This window comes from Hirundo rustica, chromosome 4 (assembly GCF_015227805.2).
Source record: "Hirundo rustica isolate bHirRus1 chromosome 4, bHirRus1.pri.v3, whole genome shotgun sequence".
Lineage (NCBI taxonomy): Eukaryota > Metazoa > Chordata > Aves > Passeriformes > Hirundinidae > Hirundo > Hirundo rustica.
Window position 1 is genome coordinate 22,973,414 of NC_053453.1, and position 22,904 is coordinate 22,996,317.

The 22,904-nt window shown below is 42.0% G+C and overlaps 1 protein-coding gene across 4 annotated transcripts in view; it reads right to left on the reverse strand.

Moving 5' to 3' along the window:
• CPED1 (cadherin like and PC-esterase domain containing 1) overlaps positions 1-22,904 on the reverse strand; it is a 155,819-nt gene that overhangs the window by 129,348 nt on the left and 3,567 nt on the right. For all 4 annotated transcript variants that reach the window (XM_040062797.2, XM_040062798.2, XM_040062799.2 and 1 more), the window contains exon 3: positions 10,221-10,407. In XM_040062797.2, coding sequence (XP_039918731.1) covers positions 10,221-10,407 — 187 coding nt within the window. The remainder of the gene's footprint in view (positions 1-10,220; positions 10,408-22,904) is intronic.

A 22,904-nucleotide genomic window follows, 5' to 3' on the forward strand; every position in this document is an offset into this window, starting at 1 on the left:
TACTTGGCCTTGCAGTGGCTGTGAAACATGAAGTGAGTTTTTTTTATGGACTTGCTGAAGCCAAATGGGAAAAAAAAAATTTAAATGCCTAATTCCCATTTAGATAGACAAATGCTTCTTGATTTGCTCCAAAATAGCTAGCTCTTGTTCTTATTTTGTCTATCAGCCTGTTGAACAGCACTTTGGTATGCTGATATGTTTTCTATTTTACCTATTGCAGAAAAAAAAAAAAATGTAGTGAACTGGTTTTCTTTCCAATAAACAAAAAATTATCTTGTTTTACTTCTCCATTTTACACCAAAAGTCCTTCTTCAATAAACAGATCAACTGAGCTCTATTCTCCCTGTAAATTAACTGTGGTTCTACCAGATTCATCTTGCATTTACAAAACACAGAACACTCTGTAAGCTATCTCTATATATACAGTTTTAGTAGTTGCTATAAATTAAAACTGAAAATCCTTTTTATAGCTAAATATTTATTTTTGTAAGCATTAACACAAACGTCAGAAACAAAGTCATTACAACAATAATCTTATTATAGAAACAGTTTATGACTTGAACAATTTTGGTTCAAACTTTCCAAAATGCTTACCACTCAGCTCCTCTGTGCTTACCTCTACCAGATTAGGACTGTATTTTATCTACGTGAGGCACCGTAGAGGAAATATGCTAAGACTATATTTTCTTAATCCTGCTACCAGTTAAAGTTGCTCAAATCCTATTCCATTGTTAGCTTTTAATCCAAATCCCTTCAATATTTTGCCTTTCTGTTGTGAAAAACAGGCATTGTTTTCTAAGGAAACATGCCTGCCAAAAATTATAGAAATTCATTATATGTAGGGGTTTTCCTTTTTAATCAAAAGGAGGGTGTCACTTTTAGCAATAATTTTCTGTATGAAATATTTTTTTTCCAAAAATCTGAAGGTTCTCATGACTAACTTGAAACTGAGAAATAGTTTCAATTTCTGACTGTCAGAGAAGGCTCTATTATCTTTGACATCTGTGCAAACTAGGATTACCTCCAAATGGATAACCTCAGGGGCTGAGTAAAAAGATATTCAATATTACTTTGAAAAATCAAGTCTGAGGGAGTACAATGAACATCAGAAGGGTATAATGATCATTCTCCTCATGAAGAAAAGGTTCCCTTTTGATACAAGATAAGCCAGTGTTACAAAAATACATTGTGTGAAATTTTCAGAAACACGTTCTAAACCGTGGGTGGCTATTGCACTTTTGATGTCTGGGGTGGCTTTGGGATGCAGCATTCAAAAGAGCTGTCAGCTGAAAGTGGATGCAGCTGGAGAAAGCTGGAATCTGAACCTAGGAATGGCGTGGGCTGGCTGCAAATTACAATGAAAGCCTACACACTGTATCAGTTTTTGCTGCCTGAACCAATAAAAGTCATGGTAACCAAAGTAAAAAAAAAAAAAAAAAAAAAAAAAAAAAAAAAAAAAAAAAAAAAAAGTTTCAGTGGTATATAATGCCGATACCTAAAATGGGAGCACAGTGATGAAAGGCAGCAGCACACTTCTCACAGCTGACCAGGGCTCAGAGCCAGTGGCTGCATCAAAAAGGGTCCACAGCTTCCAGCAGCCAAATCACTGAGCAGTCCTAACCAACAATCCCTTACAGAGAGTGCTCTGGCAGGACAGTGACAGGCTTCTGGCTAGACTGACCGGCATTCTCCCAGCACCTATATTAGCAGACAATTATCTGACATTTACAAACAGACATATATATTTATAAACCAGTCTATGCTTGAACCCTATCAGAGCCAGGATTCATTTCTTAAAGGGAAGTATTTTAAAAATACTTTAAAAAGCAATTGTATGCTGTTATCTTCTTATCCAACATGCTACAGTTATAAAAATTGTCTCAAACTCTTTTACAGGATTTGCATCTTACTACCATATAAAAAGAGGGTGTACTGATGCTTAAATCCCTTGTATTTATTTAATTTCAGTAGCTGTGCACATTGCTGCTTTCCTTTGGCCGACGTGTGGATCTTTGTGGACACTGGTGTTTTTCAAATTCTATTAACATGACATAATATATTCCAGTAAAGTTTTAATTTTAGCTCACTGTGTAATCAGTGTGTATCATTTTAATTATTGTAATCTCTAAGTCAGCCCCTTAAATACCACTCTCCACTGGACTGTATGTTCTGTTTAAGGAACTAAATAGAACATTCAGAGAAAGATATGTTTGGTACATTTAGGACTAAATGCTATATTTTGCTTTTACCTGGCAGAGCTCAATGTCCTTATACTTTTGTTATAAACAAATAAAGGATTTCACTTTCTAAATGAAAGGAGTGCATTTGAAACAGAGGATTCAGTTCAGTCTTACAGAGGGTTTATTTCTGTAATACAAAGAAATTGTTTGTGTGCTCTTCTGCAAAGCATGAGCATGTTCTGCTAGTAATTAGGAAGAAGAATACATATTGTTCAGAAAAATATATGATGCATTTAGATTTTCTAACATGAAACCACAGCATCACATTAGACAGCTGAATTCATTTGTGTATGTCAGGACCTTATGTCTTGTACTGAAACCAATGATGTATGCAGCACAAGACTAATTGCTAAAAGCAAAACTAAGAAGTGATCAAGATAATCTATGTTTCTGGTATGCATTTCCTTCCTAAAACTAAATGAACTCCCATGTTATGGAAGCAGATTAAATCTGTTACATGTTTGTAACTCCGTATGCTCTGAGGATCACATTGCTACCAATTTAACTTGTCTAGGAAGCTCCTTGTTTAACAACATATAAAGAAGAGCTTCTAAAATGTGTGTTTTATTTGTCAAAACTTAGCTCAGGACTCCCATGACATATATTTTGCATTAGGAAACCAACCAGTTTTGCATACTGTTGGTTATATATTTGTACCAACAGTTAACCAAAAGGACTTTGGGAAGAGAAGTTACATCTGCTAGGTTTGATTATACATATGCATTTGTATGGTAACCCACAAAATATTTCTGTGGCTAGCTTCACCATTACTATTTTACACAGTATTTTAAATTACTTACTTATGATAGAATGATCTTGTGCTTTTGCTGGCATGCTAGGATCTCCAGTCCTGCTTATTTAACCTTACCTCCACAGGGTTGTTTACACTTTCAGAACCTGATTTCGATTTACTTTAATTTTCTCTGAGACTTTTGTATTTATAAAAGCTAAGCATCTAGTGACCTCTCTATTCCTGACATTTCCTTTACTCTCCACTATGAAAAAGAACAAAAACCCCAGTGTCCCATTTCTGCTCCAAAAAAACTAAACTGCTTCCTTCTGTGGGTTGGTCCTTCTAATTGAAAATGGCAACCAGATGTTTACAGAACACACAAGAAATTTTCCTTGGGGCCTTTAGTCTTTATAATTGTTTGCTAAAGTTAGTTGGATTTCATGGAAACTTGTTTGAGGCTGAAACAAACATCAAGTAGGGCCTCCTCCTAACTTTATTCTGAAAAAAAAAAAAAACCAAAAAAATTCAAAGCTGATATTTTCTACTCTTGTTGATATACTTCTAACTCCATAGAAAACCATTCACTAAGGGAGAAAATTTGGTTCTCTTAGAGGTTATTTTACATGCCATCCCATGAAAAACATGCCTATTTCACAATATGCTATTTGCTTTCTACGTTCTCAAAGTTCAGCTGGCTATTATCTAAGCACGATTGATTTTTGCTCCCTTCCCTTTTCCCCACTCCCATCAGGAATATATTCTCATAAATTTTGGGGGTTTTGAGAATATTTTACATTTTAAGAAGATGCTGTAAACTATATATTGTTTGTTCCTCCAAGCCCTGAGTCACCACAGCTGATTCATACCTGACATCTTTTTGAGAAATCACCATTCTCCCTCTTCAGTTTTTTTTTTCTGTCTGATTTTCTCAAAGCTAGTGATGTACTCCAAGAAGTCTGTGAGACCATCTTATTACCCCACCAGGGGACTCGCTACACCAAATAAAATCTCTTTACCTAATATTACAAGACATCTAAGATTGAATGTTCCACAGCTCCAGGGAATCCATTTGATTACTTCACTAGCTTTACTCCCAAAACAGATTTCCTAATAAAAACTTTGTTGTAGTACTTCATGCCCTGATTACTACATGCATGATGAACAGATTGTTCTTTTTTCTTTGGCAGCAGCATTTGCTAACACTTTGTGTTAACAAGTACCTCTGTTTTCCCAAACATATCAGCCTTCACATTCATTGAAGAAAGAGCATCACTGTGTCCTCCTGTCTCTACCACCTTCTCTCATTTTCACTAATTTTGCTGATATGGTATCTTGGAAAATGAAAAACAGATGTCTGACAGTCACCAGCCATGGCCCTGGGGGCTTCTGTGACCTACGGCTGTAGTTTATTCTCTAGACTAATTAGCAGCTCTGAGGAAACCGTTACTGGCTGCACTAACGAAGGAGCACTGCTGCTAGTTGCTACCTTGCGGTTGGCCAGATGTCAGCAATTAAGCTGATACTTTTCCTCTGGTCAAAAATATGAACAGTGAGGAGAAGAGTGAGAGGTGATACAATATGCTAAAGGGATAACACCAAGATATACAGCAAAGAGCATGCATTTCATCCTAGTTCTGACAGTGACTCACAGTTTCTATCCTAGTTTTCTCCATCTCTAACTGATGTGGCAACATTTTCTGGCCTTGTAACTCCAATGGTGAAGCAAAGTGAACTGAGTAATTTTCTTCCATAAAAAAAAAGTAAATTTTCTTTTAGAAGTAATTTTTCCAAAGGATACCAAACAAACCGAAATGAAAAACTGACAGAGACTGACTTGGAAAATTGCTCTTGGGGAAAATCAAATGAGAGTTTTCTTTCATCTGTCCCCAGCTGCTTCTTCAGTCATGCAATATACAGAGAAAACTTTGCAGCTAGCACCACTCCACATCTGTGAACACCTGTGCTTGCTCCTGCAACCTCATGTTCCCTGACATTCCCCAGGCACCAGCTTGTCACGCGGAGTGACCACCACTAGGTACAAGGAAGCAACAGAACTCCCAATAGAGAGCCAAGAGGGGGGCAGCAGAGACCTTATCTTCCAAAATAACACAATTCTCAAACCACCATTTTACAGCAAAATGAGTTATGCCTGAATATATTCAGGTGGCTTTGTCAGTGAGAGGGTATTTACTCCTTGCTGGAATACATTAGTGCCACTTTAAATACCAGACAGATCTCTTGACCCAAGCACATAAAGAGAAAGGCCAAGATTTGCTCAGATTTGCTCCCATGGGCCTGTTGTCTCAATCATGCCTTCCTGTTCCTGGTGCAGCTCCACCCAAGAACTACTCCCACATCTGCAAAAAGCCAGATCATCCTCATAGTTGCTGGAACCAGGGCTTAGTTTACACAGCCAAGTATTTAAGCACAGCATGTTCTTTAAATGGCAGAAAACAGAACAGAATTCAGTGTATCTTGATAATGTCAGAAAAGAGGAAATAAATTCAGATCTAATATTCTTTGCAACATATGTAAATTTAAGTAACTATGTAGTATATGATCCCTACTTAACAATGTAAGGGAAATGAATAGGACATGAAAAGAGTACTGATTTCTGTGGAAACTGACAGAAAAGCTAAATATTGAACAAAGCTAAGATGGGTTCAATACTTATCTAATGGAACAATAAATCACACAAAAAAATCCCAACCCAAATCAATATTTGTACTGTAGTGATCTTTCTACTGCCATGGCTAAAATTTAATCTTCAATGGATGTCTCTCAAACTGCAAAAAGAGACAACAGTAAAGTTTAAATACTTAACTGCAGTATTCTAAAAATAGGAAATTATAATGTAAAAGCAATACTATGAAAATGGTTTATGATTCTTTTCTTAAAGTCCCTCATTGCAATTGCAAAAGCTTCCACCAAACTACAAACACTCTAAGGCAACAGGGAGCATATAATGTTACACTGCACTCAGTTTGTCAGGAGCCTGAATACATGTGCTTTATTCCATGGCCAAACTGATGGGCTACCATTGAGCTTAAGCACAATGACAGCCCATCAGTTTTCTATTCCGAGAGTTAGTGGTATTGACAGAATTTGAATGTAATTGCAGAAAGAATTAAAATTGGCCAAATTTGTAACATACAACTGCACACATTTCTTGGAGCCTGAAGTTTGCTCAGATTTGCTTAACTATTAGTAAAGGTAAAGAATTGAGAAATGAAGGAAATGCCTATTAAGGGAGGGTCACCAAAAACTAATGAGGCAGGCACATTCAGCAAAGGACAGAAAAATTGATGGCTCCATAAGGGAAGATGTAAGTAGTTTATTTATCTTTGAAGATGTCATCTGGGCAAAGTCTGGAATTCGGGAAAAGATTCAGGCAAAAGGCAGTAACTAGGGAACATTATTTCTGGAGGGCAGAAATGCCAGTAGTGAAACAAATTTCTGAGATAAAACCTTCCTTTTAAAAATGTTGTGAAATGTTGGCAGGATAGCGTGGAGTCATAGGGACACACACATCCTGTTAATCTTTACTGTGGTAACAGAGATGAGAGGTTCACAGACTGGAAGAACAGGGAAGAAGGCAGAAGACACTGGAAAATATTTGGCAAGTTCTTCTCTGGTATTTGCCACTCTGGGAGGATCTAAGGGGGCTCTGAAGCCAGGTCGCTCATCCCACTCATCTCTGGTAGAGCAACACAGCTCTGTCCTGGCCTGAGGCAAGGAAGCTCGGAGGCGTGTACAGCTCAGTGTGGCAAATCTCACCGGGGAAAGCCTGAAAGTGTAGGGCTTTTTCACTCCTCCTTCTGATCCTTTTATTACTTCCCACGAGATTGTGACACCAATTTCAACCCCCTCCAATGCCATGGCAAAGGCATTCCAGAGGAGAGGCAGATTTTCACATTTTATAAACAAAGGGGAAGGAAGGAAGGAAGGAAGGAAGGAAGGAAGGAAGGAAGGAAGGAAGGAAGGAAGGAAGGAAGGAAGGAAGGAAGGAAGGAAGGAAGGAAGGAAGGAAGGAAGGAAGGAAGGAAGGAAGGAAGGAAGGAAGGAAGGAAGGAAGGAAGGAAGGAAGGAAGGAAGGAAGGAAGGAAGGAAGGAAGGAAGGAAGGACCAATCACACTACCTTGAAAATCAAACAAATGTGCCATTTAGATATGTTGGCCAGTACAACCTGACACCTTTCTTATTAGCTGTTACGATAAGCTGTTTGCTCATCAGTATCTTATTTTGAACTGCTTACTTCAAAATGGATTTACTACAGATATTTACTGCAGATGCTGATCATGTTAAAACAGATTTCCCAAGGTGGTAATCCCAGCTCTCTGCAAAATCTGACTATTCCATAATTTGCAACTAACACAGTTCTAACACAGTTCCACTTCTCTATCTCCATCCCAGCAGCAGACTAAGAGACATGTAAACACAGCAAACTGGCTCATTTAGGGCTGCTGAAAAAGGAAGTCTCAAAGAGCTCAGAGCAAGCACAGGTATCATCAGCCCATGGTCTTTTCCCTCCATGTGGGTTTAATTGCTAAAGAACGGTGAAAGCACAACTACTTTTTGTTCAAGCAGCGCTGCTTGAGAATTTACTGACAAAGCTATTTTTCAGTGAAAAATTGGGGGTTTGAATAATTTATGTTTTACACTGCAGAACACATCTGTATGGATTTTTCATATTAAACCCATAGACCACAGTCCCTTTGCAATGATTAAAAAAACAAAACAAAACAAAACAAAAAAAATCAAAACAAAACAAAACAAAAAAACACCCAACCCCCGCTTCCCCCAAAAAAACCAAAACCAAAACCAAAAACAACAAAAAAACAACCCACAAAAAAACACTATATTTTTTCTTCTTAGCCAACTGTTTTCCAGTTACCAAAATGGTTTTGGTTGGTTTGTAAGAAGTGAAAAATTCTCACTGAAGGAAACTATTTCCCTGATGTTTCTCTCTGACAGCAAAGAACTCGACACAGTGCTGCAGACCAGGCGTTGAGGATCTTTCTGGAAGATCAGTGTGCAGAGCTGTCACATTTAGGTTTCAAACAGCAGCAGAACTGGTCCCAAAATTCTTAGCAGGCCAGTACAAAAAAAAGTTAGGAATGTTTTGTGGTGAATTTTTTTCCATATATGACTCCAGCTAGAGTCTTGGCTCTCAGCCATTCAAAACAAAAAAATCCTTTCAAATTTAGAGTGAACTTTGCAAGATACACAACTAAGAAAGACTGCACACAAATAAAAGCACCTGATAGAGCAATTAAATGATACCAAGTAATAAGAAATTACTATTTTTATAGATTTTTTTCACAGCCCTCATACTCTGTGTTCCTCAGTTCATTATATTTTTTAATTGAGGCCTAAAGGAGCTTATTTTTAATAACTTATAACACTCCTATTAGAAAAATATTATTACAAAGTACAGCTCAAAATGCCCTTCTCCAAAATAAGGAGCATTATCCTATCCATAAGAGTAAACCCCATCATCTCCTAGGTAAGAAAATTAACTTTGAATGTAATTTGCTTAGCTGTAAAAAAAGATCATGGGGTAGGTATGTAGACATGATCTATTACCTACTTCTTGTTTTTAAAACATAAACTTAAAGCTAGGCACTTACATAACAGCGAATAGTTAAAGGCAGATTTATGCTGCCATGAAATGGAATTATTAGAGTCTTACTCTTTGCCTTAAGTTGGCAAGCACTTGACTTTTTCACATAATCCAGCATCTGCTGGAAGCTGTAGGAAGTTCCTGGAAAATACCAGACCTTTTTCATTTTTTTAAAATTATTATTATTACTGGAAAAATACTACAGGAAGTACTGATTCTAGCCTGTAAAGTATAAATATCCACAGTTAAGCTCATTTCTGCAGAGGCAATATTTGGAGTGTAAAAACCTTACAGGAGAACTTCAATCTGAATTAAGCACTGTAGGCAGTGCTCAGACTGTCTTTTTTTAAGACTCAGCACAGTCTTTTTTTTTTTTTTTTTTTTAATAAATCGAAACTGAATTTGGCATACCCACTTCCTTGGCCATTTGAAACAAAAGTATTTCACAGAGATAGTGCACAATGGTGCCCAGCGATACCAACTTTTCTCTGCAGCCCATCTGACATTAGCAAAGCCTGCAGACATGGTGTGTCTTGTCACTCTGAGATGGAAAGTACTCATGGCAAGGAATGACTAGAAGGTTACTATAAAACTAGATTAAAGAGTGAAATGAAGACAATTGACTACTTCTTGGTACAGCCTGCCAAAGAAAACCAGATTTACCTCATTTTCAAGAAAGTTTCTTAAAGAAACCTGAAATTAGTAATGGAATTTTTGAGCAATCTCAAGCATGCTAAGTAATTGTAGTTCTCATCTATGAAATTATCTGGTTTGGTTAAAACTCAAAGCAAACCTGAGCTCTCTGGTAGCTCCAGAAGTGTATTGCAAGCCTGAATGATGTAAACAGTACTTTGTTTAGCTCGAGAAATATCTAACTACACCATTTTTCTTCTGACAGAATAGTAGCCTGTGTATTTTTTTCAAGGCCTTCAATTTCCTGAATTGACTTCCAAGACCAAATTGGCAGTTTGTACCTCTGAGGTGTCCAAGAACACTCAAACATGGTGATCACATATCTAACTGGTGCACAAGCTTCTCTATCAAGCACAGTCTAACTCTACACAATAAAGCTTCAGTCCTTTGTGCAAGGGATCAGGATCCTTCAATGGTCTGCTTGAAGTGTGCAACAAATTTCAAGAGGAACTGAGAACCAACAGCAATCTATCCCAGATTCAGCAGCAAGCGCAAAATGTACTTGTCCTATATTGTGTTTTTAAACAAGTTCACAGAACAATCAAAACATTACTAGAGGAAAAAATAACCATTACACATACAAGTTTTCTTTAGGAAAGAAAATGATAAGGAAACAAATGTAGCAGGTATGAAACATTCTATTGAAAACACCTCAGTCATATTGATGAAGTTGGTATGACAAGTCATCAGGAACCAAACTGATCTGATTTAGTTGTAAAGACTATGATGAACTACTCTACTGAAGGATATAGCTAATGGAAGAATCACCTAACTGTGGAAAATTATCCATACAGCTGAGAAGGGCTAGAATTCTATCCTTACTTTTATCAGAGTTTATATGCTTTATGTTTGTGGAAGAATGCTGGATCAATTCCACATTTAGTGATCACACTTAGTTATTAACAAATTAACTAAGTCCGATTATTCTTACTGTGATAAGGGCCCTCATGCTTCAGATCTTCCACCAGTCTCCTGTTCTCAAGAACTGTGACTGTATATCCATGTTTTGCCAGGATGCGCTGACAGAGCTGACGGTCAGTTTCATGGTGAGCAGGAGGTGCATAGAGAACTGCTCTTCTTGTATGGCTTCCAAAGTACTGGAGAATGGAGGCATCAATCTACAGCAAACACAGTGCAAAGACAATGGTTGTAGGACAGGACATTCCTCAGCAGTATAAAATGCAGTTGTTGTGTTTCACAAGAAGAGCTAGTAACTTACTATGACAACAGGGAAAATAGTTCTACTATAATTAGGAATTCTCTTTATATCGTAGACTTTGGACCACAAATTCCACAAATGTCTGCCTCTCCACTTTTTCTACCTTCATTTTGAACTCATACTTCAAAGGTTTGAAAGCTCTGGTTAGCACTCAAGAATCTTTAAACCATTTTCTTCCCTTTGTGAAACAACTTTTCCTGAAATCTGGGCTGCTCCAGTGAGCTGGTAACAGCAATTGCCATCTGACTTTGACTGTGGCTGTGGTCACCTAAACAGAGAGGCCTTGGTAGGTCTCATGTGAACTGTTCCAAGGAATGCGGGTCTTATGCAAATGGTAAGTGCAGGCACCTGAGTTGTGCTATGCAGCATTATTAAGAAAAGTAAGAGTACTGGGGTAAAATCATATACAGGAATCCTAAACAGAACTGGAGATTACTGTGCTCTAGAAAGTTAAATCTAACCTTGTCAGTCCTTTATTGCCTCATTAGTCCAATACGATCTAGCCCATTGGAGGACGGGCAGAGAGACTTGTATAGAAGAGCAAGTGGAAAGGTATCTGATTTCTCCAATGAATTCTAAGGAACACCTGAATTATCTACCACTTACTGTCTTCCCATATAGTGCCTATGGACAATGGCATCTAGAGAAAACCCTTCCTCTATATCTACTCTGGTGTACGAGCTTCTTGAAAGAAAAAAAATGGAAAAGAGACACCCCAAATGCACAGTCACAGTGCAAACATAACATTAATTTCTGAAAAGGGCAAATCACTGGGCCATTGCCATCAGATATTTGGGTAAGGGGGATATTTATGTCTTAAGTAAATGTGGTGGGTTAATGCTGTCTGGAAGCCAGGTGCCCACCAAAGCCACCCTACCACTCCCCTTTCCACCTGGACAGAGAGAAAAATACACTGAAAGTCTTGTAGGCAGAGATCAGAGTAAGGAGAGATCATTCATTGATTACTGTCACAGGCAAAACAGACACAGCTTGGGGAAACTAATTTGTATGACAATAAATGGATTATAGTGAGATCATCAGAAATAGAACCAAATCTCTATGCACCTTTCTCCCATCCCCCCCTTCTTCCTAGGCTCAACTTCCATCCCAAATTCTCTACCTCTGCGTCAGTGGAGAAGGGAGGCTGGGACTGGAGGCTTGGTCAGTTCATCACACATTGTCTCTGCTGCTCCTTCCTTCTCAGTAGGAGAACTCTTCACACTCTTCCCCTGCTTCAGTGTGGGGTTCCTCCCACTGGAGACAGTCCTTCATGAACTTCTCCAGCATGAGTTCTTCCTACAGGTTGCAATTCTTCAAACTGTTCCAGTGTGGGCCTCTTCCATATCGCCCAGACCTTCAGGAACAGACTGATCAGGCATGGCTACTCCATGGCCTGCTGGTGGATCTCTACTTCACTGTGAACCTCTGTGGACTGCAGGGGACAATCTGCCCCACACAGTCTTCATCCTATTCTGCAGGCAACTCTCTGCTTTGGTGCCTGAAGCACGTCCTCCCTCCTTTCTTCACTGACCAGGTGTCTGCAGAGTTGCTCCTCTCATACATCCTCACTCCTCTCTCTGGTTGCAGTTGCACAGTCACTTTTTCTGCCTTTTTAAATTTGTTTAAATTCATTAGAGTTGCTACCAGCATCACTGATGGGCTCAACTTTGGCCAGTGGCAGGTCTGTCTTGGAGCCAGTTGGCATTGACTCTGTGGGACATGGGGAAAGCTTCTGACAGTTTCTCACAGAAGCTACCCTGGTAGCACACCCCCCACCTTCCCCCCAAAAAAAAACCCCAAACCCTTGCTGTTCAAACCTCAGTAAAATAAAGCATAAAAACAGAATGCTCCATTTGGGAATTAGGACACTAATATCTGCAACAGTCTAGCTGTTCTTTTGCAATAAAGACACCATTAAAAACTTTATTTTGGTGAAAGATATTTGTCTTTAGGATTGAAAAATACCAGAAGGGATTAAATTCAGGACATGAAATTAGCTCTTTGCAAGTTTGTGAATTTCAAGCTGACAGTTGTCAGCAGTTTAAAAACTAAGTTATCCTATAACTTCTAATTTTAGTAAGCTTATCACTGGAGATAGGAAGCACTACACAAACAAGTCACCACCACCAGTTTTTGCACAGTAGACTAGACTGAAAAGACACAGATACTTTGACACAAATAAATGTCACTCAAGATGTGTCCAGTTGTTTATAGGCCTGGAATCTAGTCCTAAAGTCACTCTTCTCAGCAGTGTATTTCCTGAGTACGGGCTGCAGTTTTACATTATGCTTGGCTGAAGTGTAAGCTTTTCTGCAGCAGTAAAGAGAACAAACTATTTCAGAGCCCTTAGCTTCTAAGACCAAATGGTCTTTTGATCCAGAGCAGTCATTGCCCACGGAAAGCATTAGCATTATTGATGAAGGGACCCTGAAAAAAATCTCAATACAACACTATTAGAGTCTTCCACATTTGCTAAATGTGCAACACAAAACTAGACTAGAAACTAAGATATTCAATAAGTAAAGGTTGATCACTTGCTGGCCAGAGTAAGCACACATAGCACAGGGTGCAGTCATACTGCATTAGGTCACCTGTTTGACAGCGTTCCTGACATCCCAGAATTTTTAAAACACATTAATCAGGTGGCAAAGACAGTGTTGGAGTCAGATGGCCCTTGCCCACCACAGCAACGTCACTCTTGTCCCCTTCTGCCTTTGCCCCTCCTTCCTCTCCTCTTATCTGTATTTCCTGTTCTCTTGCAGCGCCAGCAGCTGCTGGCAGCCCTTCCTCTCCATTTCCCTCCCTGCCTGTTCCTAAATCCAGCCCTTGTCCCAGCCCCCCTCTTGTGCTCCCTCTCCCTTCTCGTCCAGGGATTCCAGCCAAATACTTCCTACTTTCCATTTCACTTGGGTTTCGTGGAAGAAACCCAGAAGATAGAGACACCTCTTGCTTTTTATTTTTTTGCAAGAAAATCCATTTTCCATCCCACGTGTGCTGCAGGGGCCAGCGCTGCAGGGTGAACTGAGGACACGTGAGGAGTACAGAGGGGCTGCAGACCAGGACACCTCTCTGCTCCTGGTCCATTTTTGCTGGCGATTATGGCTGCTCCCGCTCCCGTCCTTCCCAGCGCGGCCTGCGGCGAGGGTCCTGCCTTGGATGTGGAGTCACTTTGTGTGCCCCCATCCTCACTAACAAATACCACACTTCTGTTATGCCATGAAAACACACCTTTCTTTGTGGAAGCAAAGCTTCCTGCAGTGTCACCGCTGAAGTATTTTGCTTCAAACATTAAGAGGTCCTGCCTCAAGCGCCCAGCAATGCCCGCATTCCCCTGGGGTCAGTACTGCAGGGCCAGCATCCCAGGGCTCCCCCACATCTGCTGCCACTGGCCTTGGCCGCGGCGCCCTCGGGGCCCGAGGGATGAGGCACAAGGGACAGGAGCCAACCAGCCCCGAGGCGTCCCCAGGGGCTCAGCCCGCCTGCCCGCAGCGGGGTGGGCCAGGGAGGATCCCGCCTCAGCTTCCTCAGGTCTCTGGGGAAGGGCTGCAATGTTTACAACGCTCTGGTTTGGCAGTGATGAATATTCAGCGGAACACTGATAGCAGCATGGGGGGAGGGGGGAGGGGGGGAAGTTCAGCTCAAGCAGTGGCGGTGACCTGGGTCATTTCCACAAAACACTAAGGAAATGGCCCCGAGCGGCTCCACGGGACCCACACAGTGTCCGGCTCCCACAGGGCACCGTCCCCCGGGTGATCAGTGGCCTTGCGACAGCCCTCACAGACAGAGCACAGCACCAGCTTCTGCGGGAGGCTTTTCTTGGGACACTCGCTCCGGAGACACGCAAAAGCCGCTGAGGCTGCGGGAGTCCGAAGCCTGCTGCCGCAGTGCAGGGAGGGACCGAGTAGGTACGCGCTGATGTGTGCCCGAGCCCTCTGCCCACCGCCCGGGTGCTGGGTACAGGCGCTGGGTACAGAGACACTGGGTACAGAGACACTGGGTACAGGCTCTGGGTACAGAGACACTGGGCACAGGCACTGGGTACAGACGCTGGGTACAGACACACTGGGTACGGAGACACTGGGTACAGGCTCTGGGTACAGAGACACTGGGTACAGAGACACTGGGTACAGGCACTGGGTACAGAGACACTGGGTACAGGCTCTGGGTACAGAGACACTGGGTACAGAGACACTGGGTACAGGCACTGGGTACAGACACTGGGTACAGGCGCTGGTTACAGAGACACTGGGTACAGGCTCTGGGTACAGGCGCTGGTTACAGAGACACTGGGTACAGGCACTGGGTACAGAGGCGCTGGGTACAGAGACACTGGGTACAGAGACACTGGGTACAGGCACTGGGTACAGAGACACTGGGTACAGGCACTGGGTACAGAGACACTGGGTACAGAGACACTGGGTACAGGCACTGGGTACAGAGACACTGGGTACGGGCTCTGGGTACAGACACTGGGTACAGACACTGGGTACAGAGACACTGGGTACAGACACTGGGTAGAGGCGCTGGGTACAGAGACACTGGGTACAGAGACACTGGGTACAGAGACACTGGGTACAGGCGCTGGTTACAGAGACACTGGGTACAGGCACTGGGTACAGAGACACTGGGTACAGGCTCTGGGTACAGACACTGGGTACAGGCGCTGGTTACAGAGACACTGGGTACAGGCTCTGGGTACAGGCGCTGGGTACAGAGACACTGGGTACAGGCTCTGGGTACAGGCGCTGGGTAGAGAGACACTGGGTACAGGCTCTGGGTACAGGCGCTGGGTACAGAGACACTGGGTACAGGCACTGGGTACAGGCTCTGAGTACAGGTGCTGGGTACAGATGCTGGGTACAGAGACACTGGGTACAGGCTCTGGGTACAGGCGCTGGGTACAGAGACACTGGGTACAGACACTGGGTACAGACTCTGGGTACAGGCGCTGGGTACAGAGACACTGGGTACAGACGCTGGGTACAGAGACACTGGGTACAGAGACACTGGGTACAGGCACTGGGTACAGGCTCTGGGTACAGGCGCTGGGTACAGAGACACTGGGTACAGGCGCTGGGTACAGGCACTGGGTACAGAGAGACTGGGTACAGGCGCTGGGTACAGACGCTGGGTACAGAGACACTGGGTACAGAGACACTGGGTACAGGCACTGGGTACAGAGACACTGGGTACAGGCGCTGGGTACAGGCACTGGGTACAGACTCTGGGTACAGACGCTGGGTACAGAGACACTGGGTACATGCGCTGGGTACAGAGACACTGGGTACAGGCACTGGGTACAGACGCTGGGTACAGAGACACTGGGTACAGGCGCTGGGTACAGACACTGGGTACAGACGCTGGGTACAGAGACACTGGGTACAGAGACACTGGGTACAGGCGCTGGGTACAGGCTCTGGGTACAGACACTGGGTACAGGCGCTGGTTACAGAGACACTGGGTACAGGCTCTGGGTACAGGCGCTGGGTACAGAGACACTGGGTACAGGCTCTGGGTACAGGCGCTGGGTAGAGAGACACTGGGTACAGGCTCTGGGTACAGGCGCTGGGTACAGAGACACTGGGTACAGAGACTGGGTACAGACTCTGGGTACAGGCGCTGGGTACAGAGACACTGGGTACAGACGCTGGGTACAGAGACACTGGGTACAGATGCTGGGTACAGAGACACTGGGTACAGGCTCTGGGTACAGGCGCTGGGTACAGAGACACTGGGTACAGACACTGGGTACAGACTCTGGGTACAGGCGCTGGGTACAGAGACACTGGGTACAGACGCTGGGTACAGAGACACTGGGTACAGAGACACTGGGTACAGGCACTGGGTACAGGCTCTGGGTACAGGCGCTGGGTACAGAGACACTGGGTACAGGCGCTGGGTACAGGCACTGGGTACAGAGAGACTGGGTACAGGCGCTGGGTACAGACGCTGGGTACAGAGACACTGGGTACAGAGACACTGGGTACAGGCACTGGGTACAGAGACACTGGGTACAGGCGCTGGGTACAGGCACTGGGTACAGACTCTGGGTACAGACGCTGGGTACAGAGACACTGGGTACATGCGCTGGGTACAGAGACACTGGGTACAGGCACTGGGTACAGACGCTGGGTACAGAGACACTGGGTACAGGCGCTGGGTACAGACACTGGGTACAGACGCTGGGTACAGAGACACTGGGTACAGAGACACTGGGTACAGGCGCTGGGTACAGGCTCTGGGTACAGACACTGGGTACAGGCGCTGGTTACAGAGACACTGGGTACAGGCTCTGGGTACAGGCGCTGGGTACAGAGACACTGGGTACAGGCTCTGGGTACAGGCGCTGGGTAGAGAGACACTGGGTACAGGCTCTGGGTACAGGCGCTGGGTACAGAGACACTGGGTACAGAGACTGGGTACAGACTCTGGGTACAGGCGCTGGGTACAGAGACACTGGGTACAGACGCTGGGTACAGAGACACTGGGTACAGATGCTGGGTACAGAGACACTGGGTACAGAGACACTGGGTACAGGCACTGGGTACAGGCTCTGGGTACAGGCGCTGGGTACAGAGACACTGGGTACAGGCGCTGGGTACAGGCACTGGGTACAGAGACACTGGGTACAGGCGCTGGGTACAGACGCTGGGTACAGAGACACTGGGTACAGAGACACTGGGTACAGGCACTGGGTACAGAGACACTGGGTACAGGCGCTGGGTACAGAGACACTGGGTACAGGCACTGGGTACAGGCACTGGGTACAGACTCTGGGTACAGACGCTGGGTACAGAGACACTGGGTACATGCGCTGGGTACAGAGACACTGGGTACAGGCACTGGGTACAGACGCTGGGTACAGAGACACTGGGTACAGGCGCTGGGTACAGACACTGGGTACAGACGCTGGGTACAGAGACACTGGGTACAGGCTCTGGGTACAGGCTCTGGGTACAGTCACTGGGTACAGACGCTGGGTACAGAGACACTGGGTACAGGCTCTGGGTACAGGCACTGGGTACAGACGCTGGGTACAGACACTTTTATTCACCAACTTCCCAAAGAGCCGCAGTGACGTCTCTGGGACATAGCAATTCAGGAGCCTAAATTTACCAGCCTGACCTGATGTCTAATCTGGTACTATTAAACAATATGAAGTATCTCCACACCTTTTAGGGTACTTGTTTGAGATCCATGCTTAGTGTTGCCAAATTTATTTTCTCTGCCCTGTCCTTTCACAGCTATTAGCAGTCCAGGTTATAAGATGCAACGTGTCCTCCCTGTTTGCCAAGCCAGTACAGTGTAGGGTGGGTTGTCAGCTACACAGAATTTTTTAAAAAAAAATCTGGCCAGCTGCATGCTTGTAGCAAGTGATTTTATACTTTTTTCCAAAGCTTTATATAAAATGCCTTGCATCACTAAACATGCTGATCTAGTTACTACTAGATGTTTTTCATAATTTCCAATATTATAGCAATAACAGCCATGTTTATATATTTAAAGAGTCTGCTGGTTTTCATAAAATGTTTCTGAAACATAAAAATAAGGTCTGGACAGAGAGTTAGCACAAGAGAAGCAGCGTACGATAGATGAAAATAAGCTGTTCACATATTTCCACGTTTTGTGGTTCTGATTTTTTTGGCATTCCTATGATTTTAATGTACAACAGACTCAGACACACAAAAAATTGCATCCATAACATGTTTAAAATTTGAGAATAATTTGTAAATGGTCAAATGTTCCTATGTCCCAACCATTTTTTTAGCTCTTTGTCAGTTTGAAGACTTGGACTATTTGTTAGCAGGTCAGTTTATTAGAGATTCAATGTATCTTCCATGAAAGAGATTGGTAAGAAAATCTGCAGCCTATGTCATACCTAGAAAATGGTGTGTTTGTCTCCACAGAAATTAATGAGGTTTTACAGCAAGGCTGAGATTTCCCATATGATTTTGGATGAGACCTATGTCAGCTTTGACATGATATACCTGCTCTTACAGCTTACAAAATACTGCACATAGCTGAGTCACTGACCTCACTTTAGTGCAATTGGTTGTTACACAGATGATCCACAGCTTTAACAAATGGTCCAAACAAACCAGAATGGTCTGTAAAGTAAATAAAAATGCATAAAAATTGATTTTTAAATTTTTTTGCAGTTTACAGAATAACATGAAACACACAAAAGAAAACGAATTGAGCTCCATTACAATTTATTAAATATTTTTTAAAACATTGTATCAAATGTCTACTCCTTTGATATCTCAACAAACAAGAAAAAAGCCCCAGTTTATATAATATGAAAGCTGAAGGATTATGTAACCATCCTTGTGCAACTGAAAATAGACATCCATTTTCAGAGCTGCAATTCTTAGTTCAGTCTGTCTGCAACTTCCAGGGAGCTGTGAAGTTCTCTATTAAAAAGGAAATGTTTTGACATTTCCCTTGAAACCAGTATATCCAATTCTAGGTTATGAATGTATAAGGATATAATTGATTCTACTAGTCTCTGAAGCTTTTCTCTATTGTACAGAATTTCTGGGTTGTCCCAAAACTCTAGAATTTGGTCAGTAACTGAATCTTACGATGTATAATTACTCTTTTGGTTTTGGCCAAGAAAAAAATAGTGACGATATTTTAAGTTGAAGAGAGCAAAACAGTTCCTTGGCTGTTGTTTCAGATTCCAAGAATATTACATAATTCCATAAATATTGATGCATTGTCTATGCCTGGAAAAGAAGCAAATACACAGTTTGAATGGTTGCCATAGGATTTCACTGACCATCACTTCAACTGCAGAAACAAAATTCTCCATCCTAACATAATGGCCTAACTCATGTCAGCCTAAGCTTCTCTCAGGAAAGAACTCAAAAACTGTGAATCATCTTTTCAGCTACCCAGTTCCGGTGTCATTAGTCCCTGTGTTGATTACAAGCAGCCACTTTTCACACTGAGCTAGCCAAGACTGTCAGAGACTTGGTCCAGTAGCTTCAAATAACTTGACTGCAGCTTTCTTTAACCCCACTGCTTCCTGCAGGTACTGAGCAGCTGCAAAAGAGATGTATGAGCCACTGTGCAAACCAAAAGGCCTTTGCACAAAAACAGAGTGCAACAAAAATACCACAAAGGAAAACCGGCCTTATCAAAACAGGCCAGCACTATTAGCAATATTCACATGCAGAGAACAGCTTAAATTCCCATTTAGCTAGCAAAGGAAGCATCTACTTTTGCTACTAAATACCACCTAGCAGAACAACGTTACAAAAAGTACATGAATGGGACTCCTAGAAAATACTGTACTATTATTGAATAGCATCAATAAGAGTGATATTAAAAACTTAACATGTGGGTCTAATGCCCCAAGCCACTCATTTATGGGACTATGTAGATGTTTATTACCTCCAAAGGTGACTTCTACATTCCTTTTTGTGTTTGCATAAAAGTTCATAGAAAGTTGTTCATACTACCATTATATTTAAAAGTGTGCATAGTTGCTGTATCAAGAAGTAAGAGAGAAGTTAATTTCCTGTTTCACTTTCTAGAGGATATTTAAATGTGCTTGCTTTATGTTCCGTTGAATTTCCTAATCAGAAAGGACTAGGTTGTAGAATTTAATGGCTGGAATGTAATTCTGCTTTGAATTGTTGGATAAATACAGAAAAAGCAATTAGATTATTGGCATTACTTTGAGGGCTGTCTTCTGTTAACTTTCCAAGAGCAAAACTGGAGTTATTTGCACATTGATCACCAACACTGAGCAGGAAGTACAGAGCTATTTTATCAAAATGCTTTTTGCTTTATGCCTGCATGTAGTACCAATGGCCTGTCTTGAGAACAGACAATGAGCCAATCCTACCACTTGTCAAAACACCTCGTTTTTGAGGAAGTTACAGTGAAGTAATGAGAGTGATTCTGCCTCCATTTGCTCCTCATGTGTCCTTCTCAAAGTTCCCTTCCTGAAAGTCTCCACCCTGCCCCTCTTTCCTGACTGCTACCACAATAGCCTTGCCCTTTATCACAAGAATATCTCTATAGCTATCTGCTCAGTAAAAATAGTTGTTTCCTTAGTGCCATTTCATTTTACATTACAAAAGGGGAAAACAAATGTCCCGCTTTCATAGGGTGCAATGTGAATGTGATATCATTCCAAGGAAATCAGTCACTGATACTGTCTGTACCCTCCTATGTTGATTGCTTTCTAGTTGCAACAGGTTTCATACTAGCAAAGTTCTTTGTTCTTTTGTGAAAAGTTCTCATCCCTCTATCTATTCTATAAAATAGCTTTTAAGTTAAATTTACTTAAAAATGTATCAAACCTTATTATGCATAATGTAATCTTTTCTATCCAGAGCTCTCACCACACTGCATTTTACATAATAGCAAAAGTCATCTCATTCTCTCCTTCAGCTTCAGTTCTCCTTTTTCAGATATTTACATTTCAAAAGGTCTCATTAGCTTTGTCTTCTTTTCTTTACATTTCTGTTCTCATCTCCCTTTCTTCTCCCTTGCACAAATTCAGGCATCTCTGTACACAATGTCTTCTTTACTTTCTGAGGTTACTATTACTTTGCAGCTGTAGTTCCCAACTCTTCTATTTCTGCTTCCTTTCCCCCATGCCTTCTTCCATAACAGACTCTGCCTTATCTTTCCCGTTTGCTCACTTCACATCTCTTTGAGATGCATCTTTGACACAAAATGTAAGTGGCAGTTTCCGGGCCTTGAAAGGAAGAAAGCTTTTTTTCACCACACCTGTGGTATTTCATCTGTTTGGATGCTACTCTAACCCACTCATCAAGCTCTCATATAATCAGCTGTGTATCTTTGTTTTCTTGTTCTCAGCTGGCCTAAATAGCCTAAATGTGAAGCAAAAGTCTTTTGAGTATCCATGAAATAATCTCCTTTAGAAACCAATTTAAAATCTGAAATGTTTTGTTTGGTTTTTTGTTTGTTTAAATACATTCACAATGGCTGGAAAGCTAGTATGCCAAAAAAAGTACCTATCACAGGAGTAACAAATATAAAAGGTGATTAATAATTTCCTGCTCCTTTTTCTCCAGCTCAGGAAGAAATGGGTTGGACTTGATGATCTTGGAGGTCTCTTCCTACCTAGTCATTCTGTGATTCTGTGTGAAATTAGGAAAAAAGAGAATTTTGCTTTCCAGGACCAAATAGAAAATCCCAGTGCCAGTATGGTGAACCAGGCTCACAATTTCAACCTGGATGTAAAGCTTAATGGCTTGGGAAATGGGTCTTTTAAGAACAAAAGGAAAAGTGGTTTTGGGTCTTCTCTGGCTGGGAAAGCAACTGAACACCAGGTATCTGCCCTCCTAAAAGCAATACAGTCTATATTCCTTCTACCCAGTTGAGTTACACAATCTACCTGGGCAAAATTACTCGTGTGCAGAGACATCTAAATTACCTCTGGCTGAATTAATTCTGAGAGTGGATGCACAGCTTAATCAGATAAGTAGCTCTTCTCAAAACTGGCTGAGAAGCAGAGCTAAATTACTTAAGATAAGTGTAGTCAGCTGGCTGGTACTAAAAGTATTTCTGGCACAATACCGTGCCAGGCAAACTACACAGAGGGGTTGTATGGGGTTTTTTTGTTTGTTTATTTGTTTTGTGGGGTTTCTTTGTTTGTTTGTTTTTGTTTTGTTTTTTTTCTCCTTCTTTTTCCCCCTGTTAATACCTATTCCAGTTTCGATGCTACTGCAACAGGTCTGCTCCCTACTATATATATTCACAAATACATACATATATATATATATATATCAATATATATATATCACTTGGGAGGTAAGAGTGTCCTGCTAAATCTGCAGACAGACAGCTTGCTTCTAGATGTGATATCACTCTCTACTGCCTTTAATGCTGGAAAATCAGAAATAAACCTTCTGTTTTTCATACTTCAGATATTAACATTTAATTTTGTACTAGAAAATGTTAACCTCTGTTCCTGTGAATTTAAAGCTTCAGGACAAGATCTACAGCAGCTTTTAAAACCATGTGGTACAAGAGAGGAGTACTATGTGCTCTGTCTGGTTTTTCAGGCTATGAATGAAATCTGCATTTTTGCAATTTAAAAAAGGCAGCTTGTACTATGTGACTAACAGGAAGGGCTCCATCCCATACAGTTAAGGACACTTTAACAGATGTAATTGACAATGTCCATCCCTATGCTTCTTCCACACTTGTCTTCTTCTTCTTCCACACTACCACATTAACTTCCAAAATGAGGTGAATGTTGGTATCAGAAATACATTGGCAAAGCGGGACTTCTCCTAAGATCTCCTCCTCTGCTTCCAACAAATGCTCATGAAAGATACCAGGGATATTTTGTGTGTATGTGTTTTTGTTTGGTTTGTTCTGGTTTTGTGGGGTTTTTTGAGTCACTTA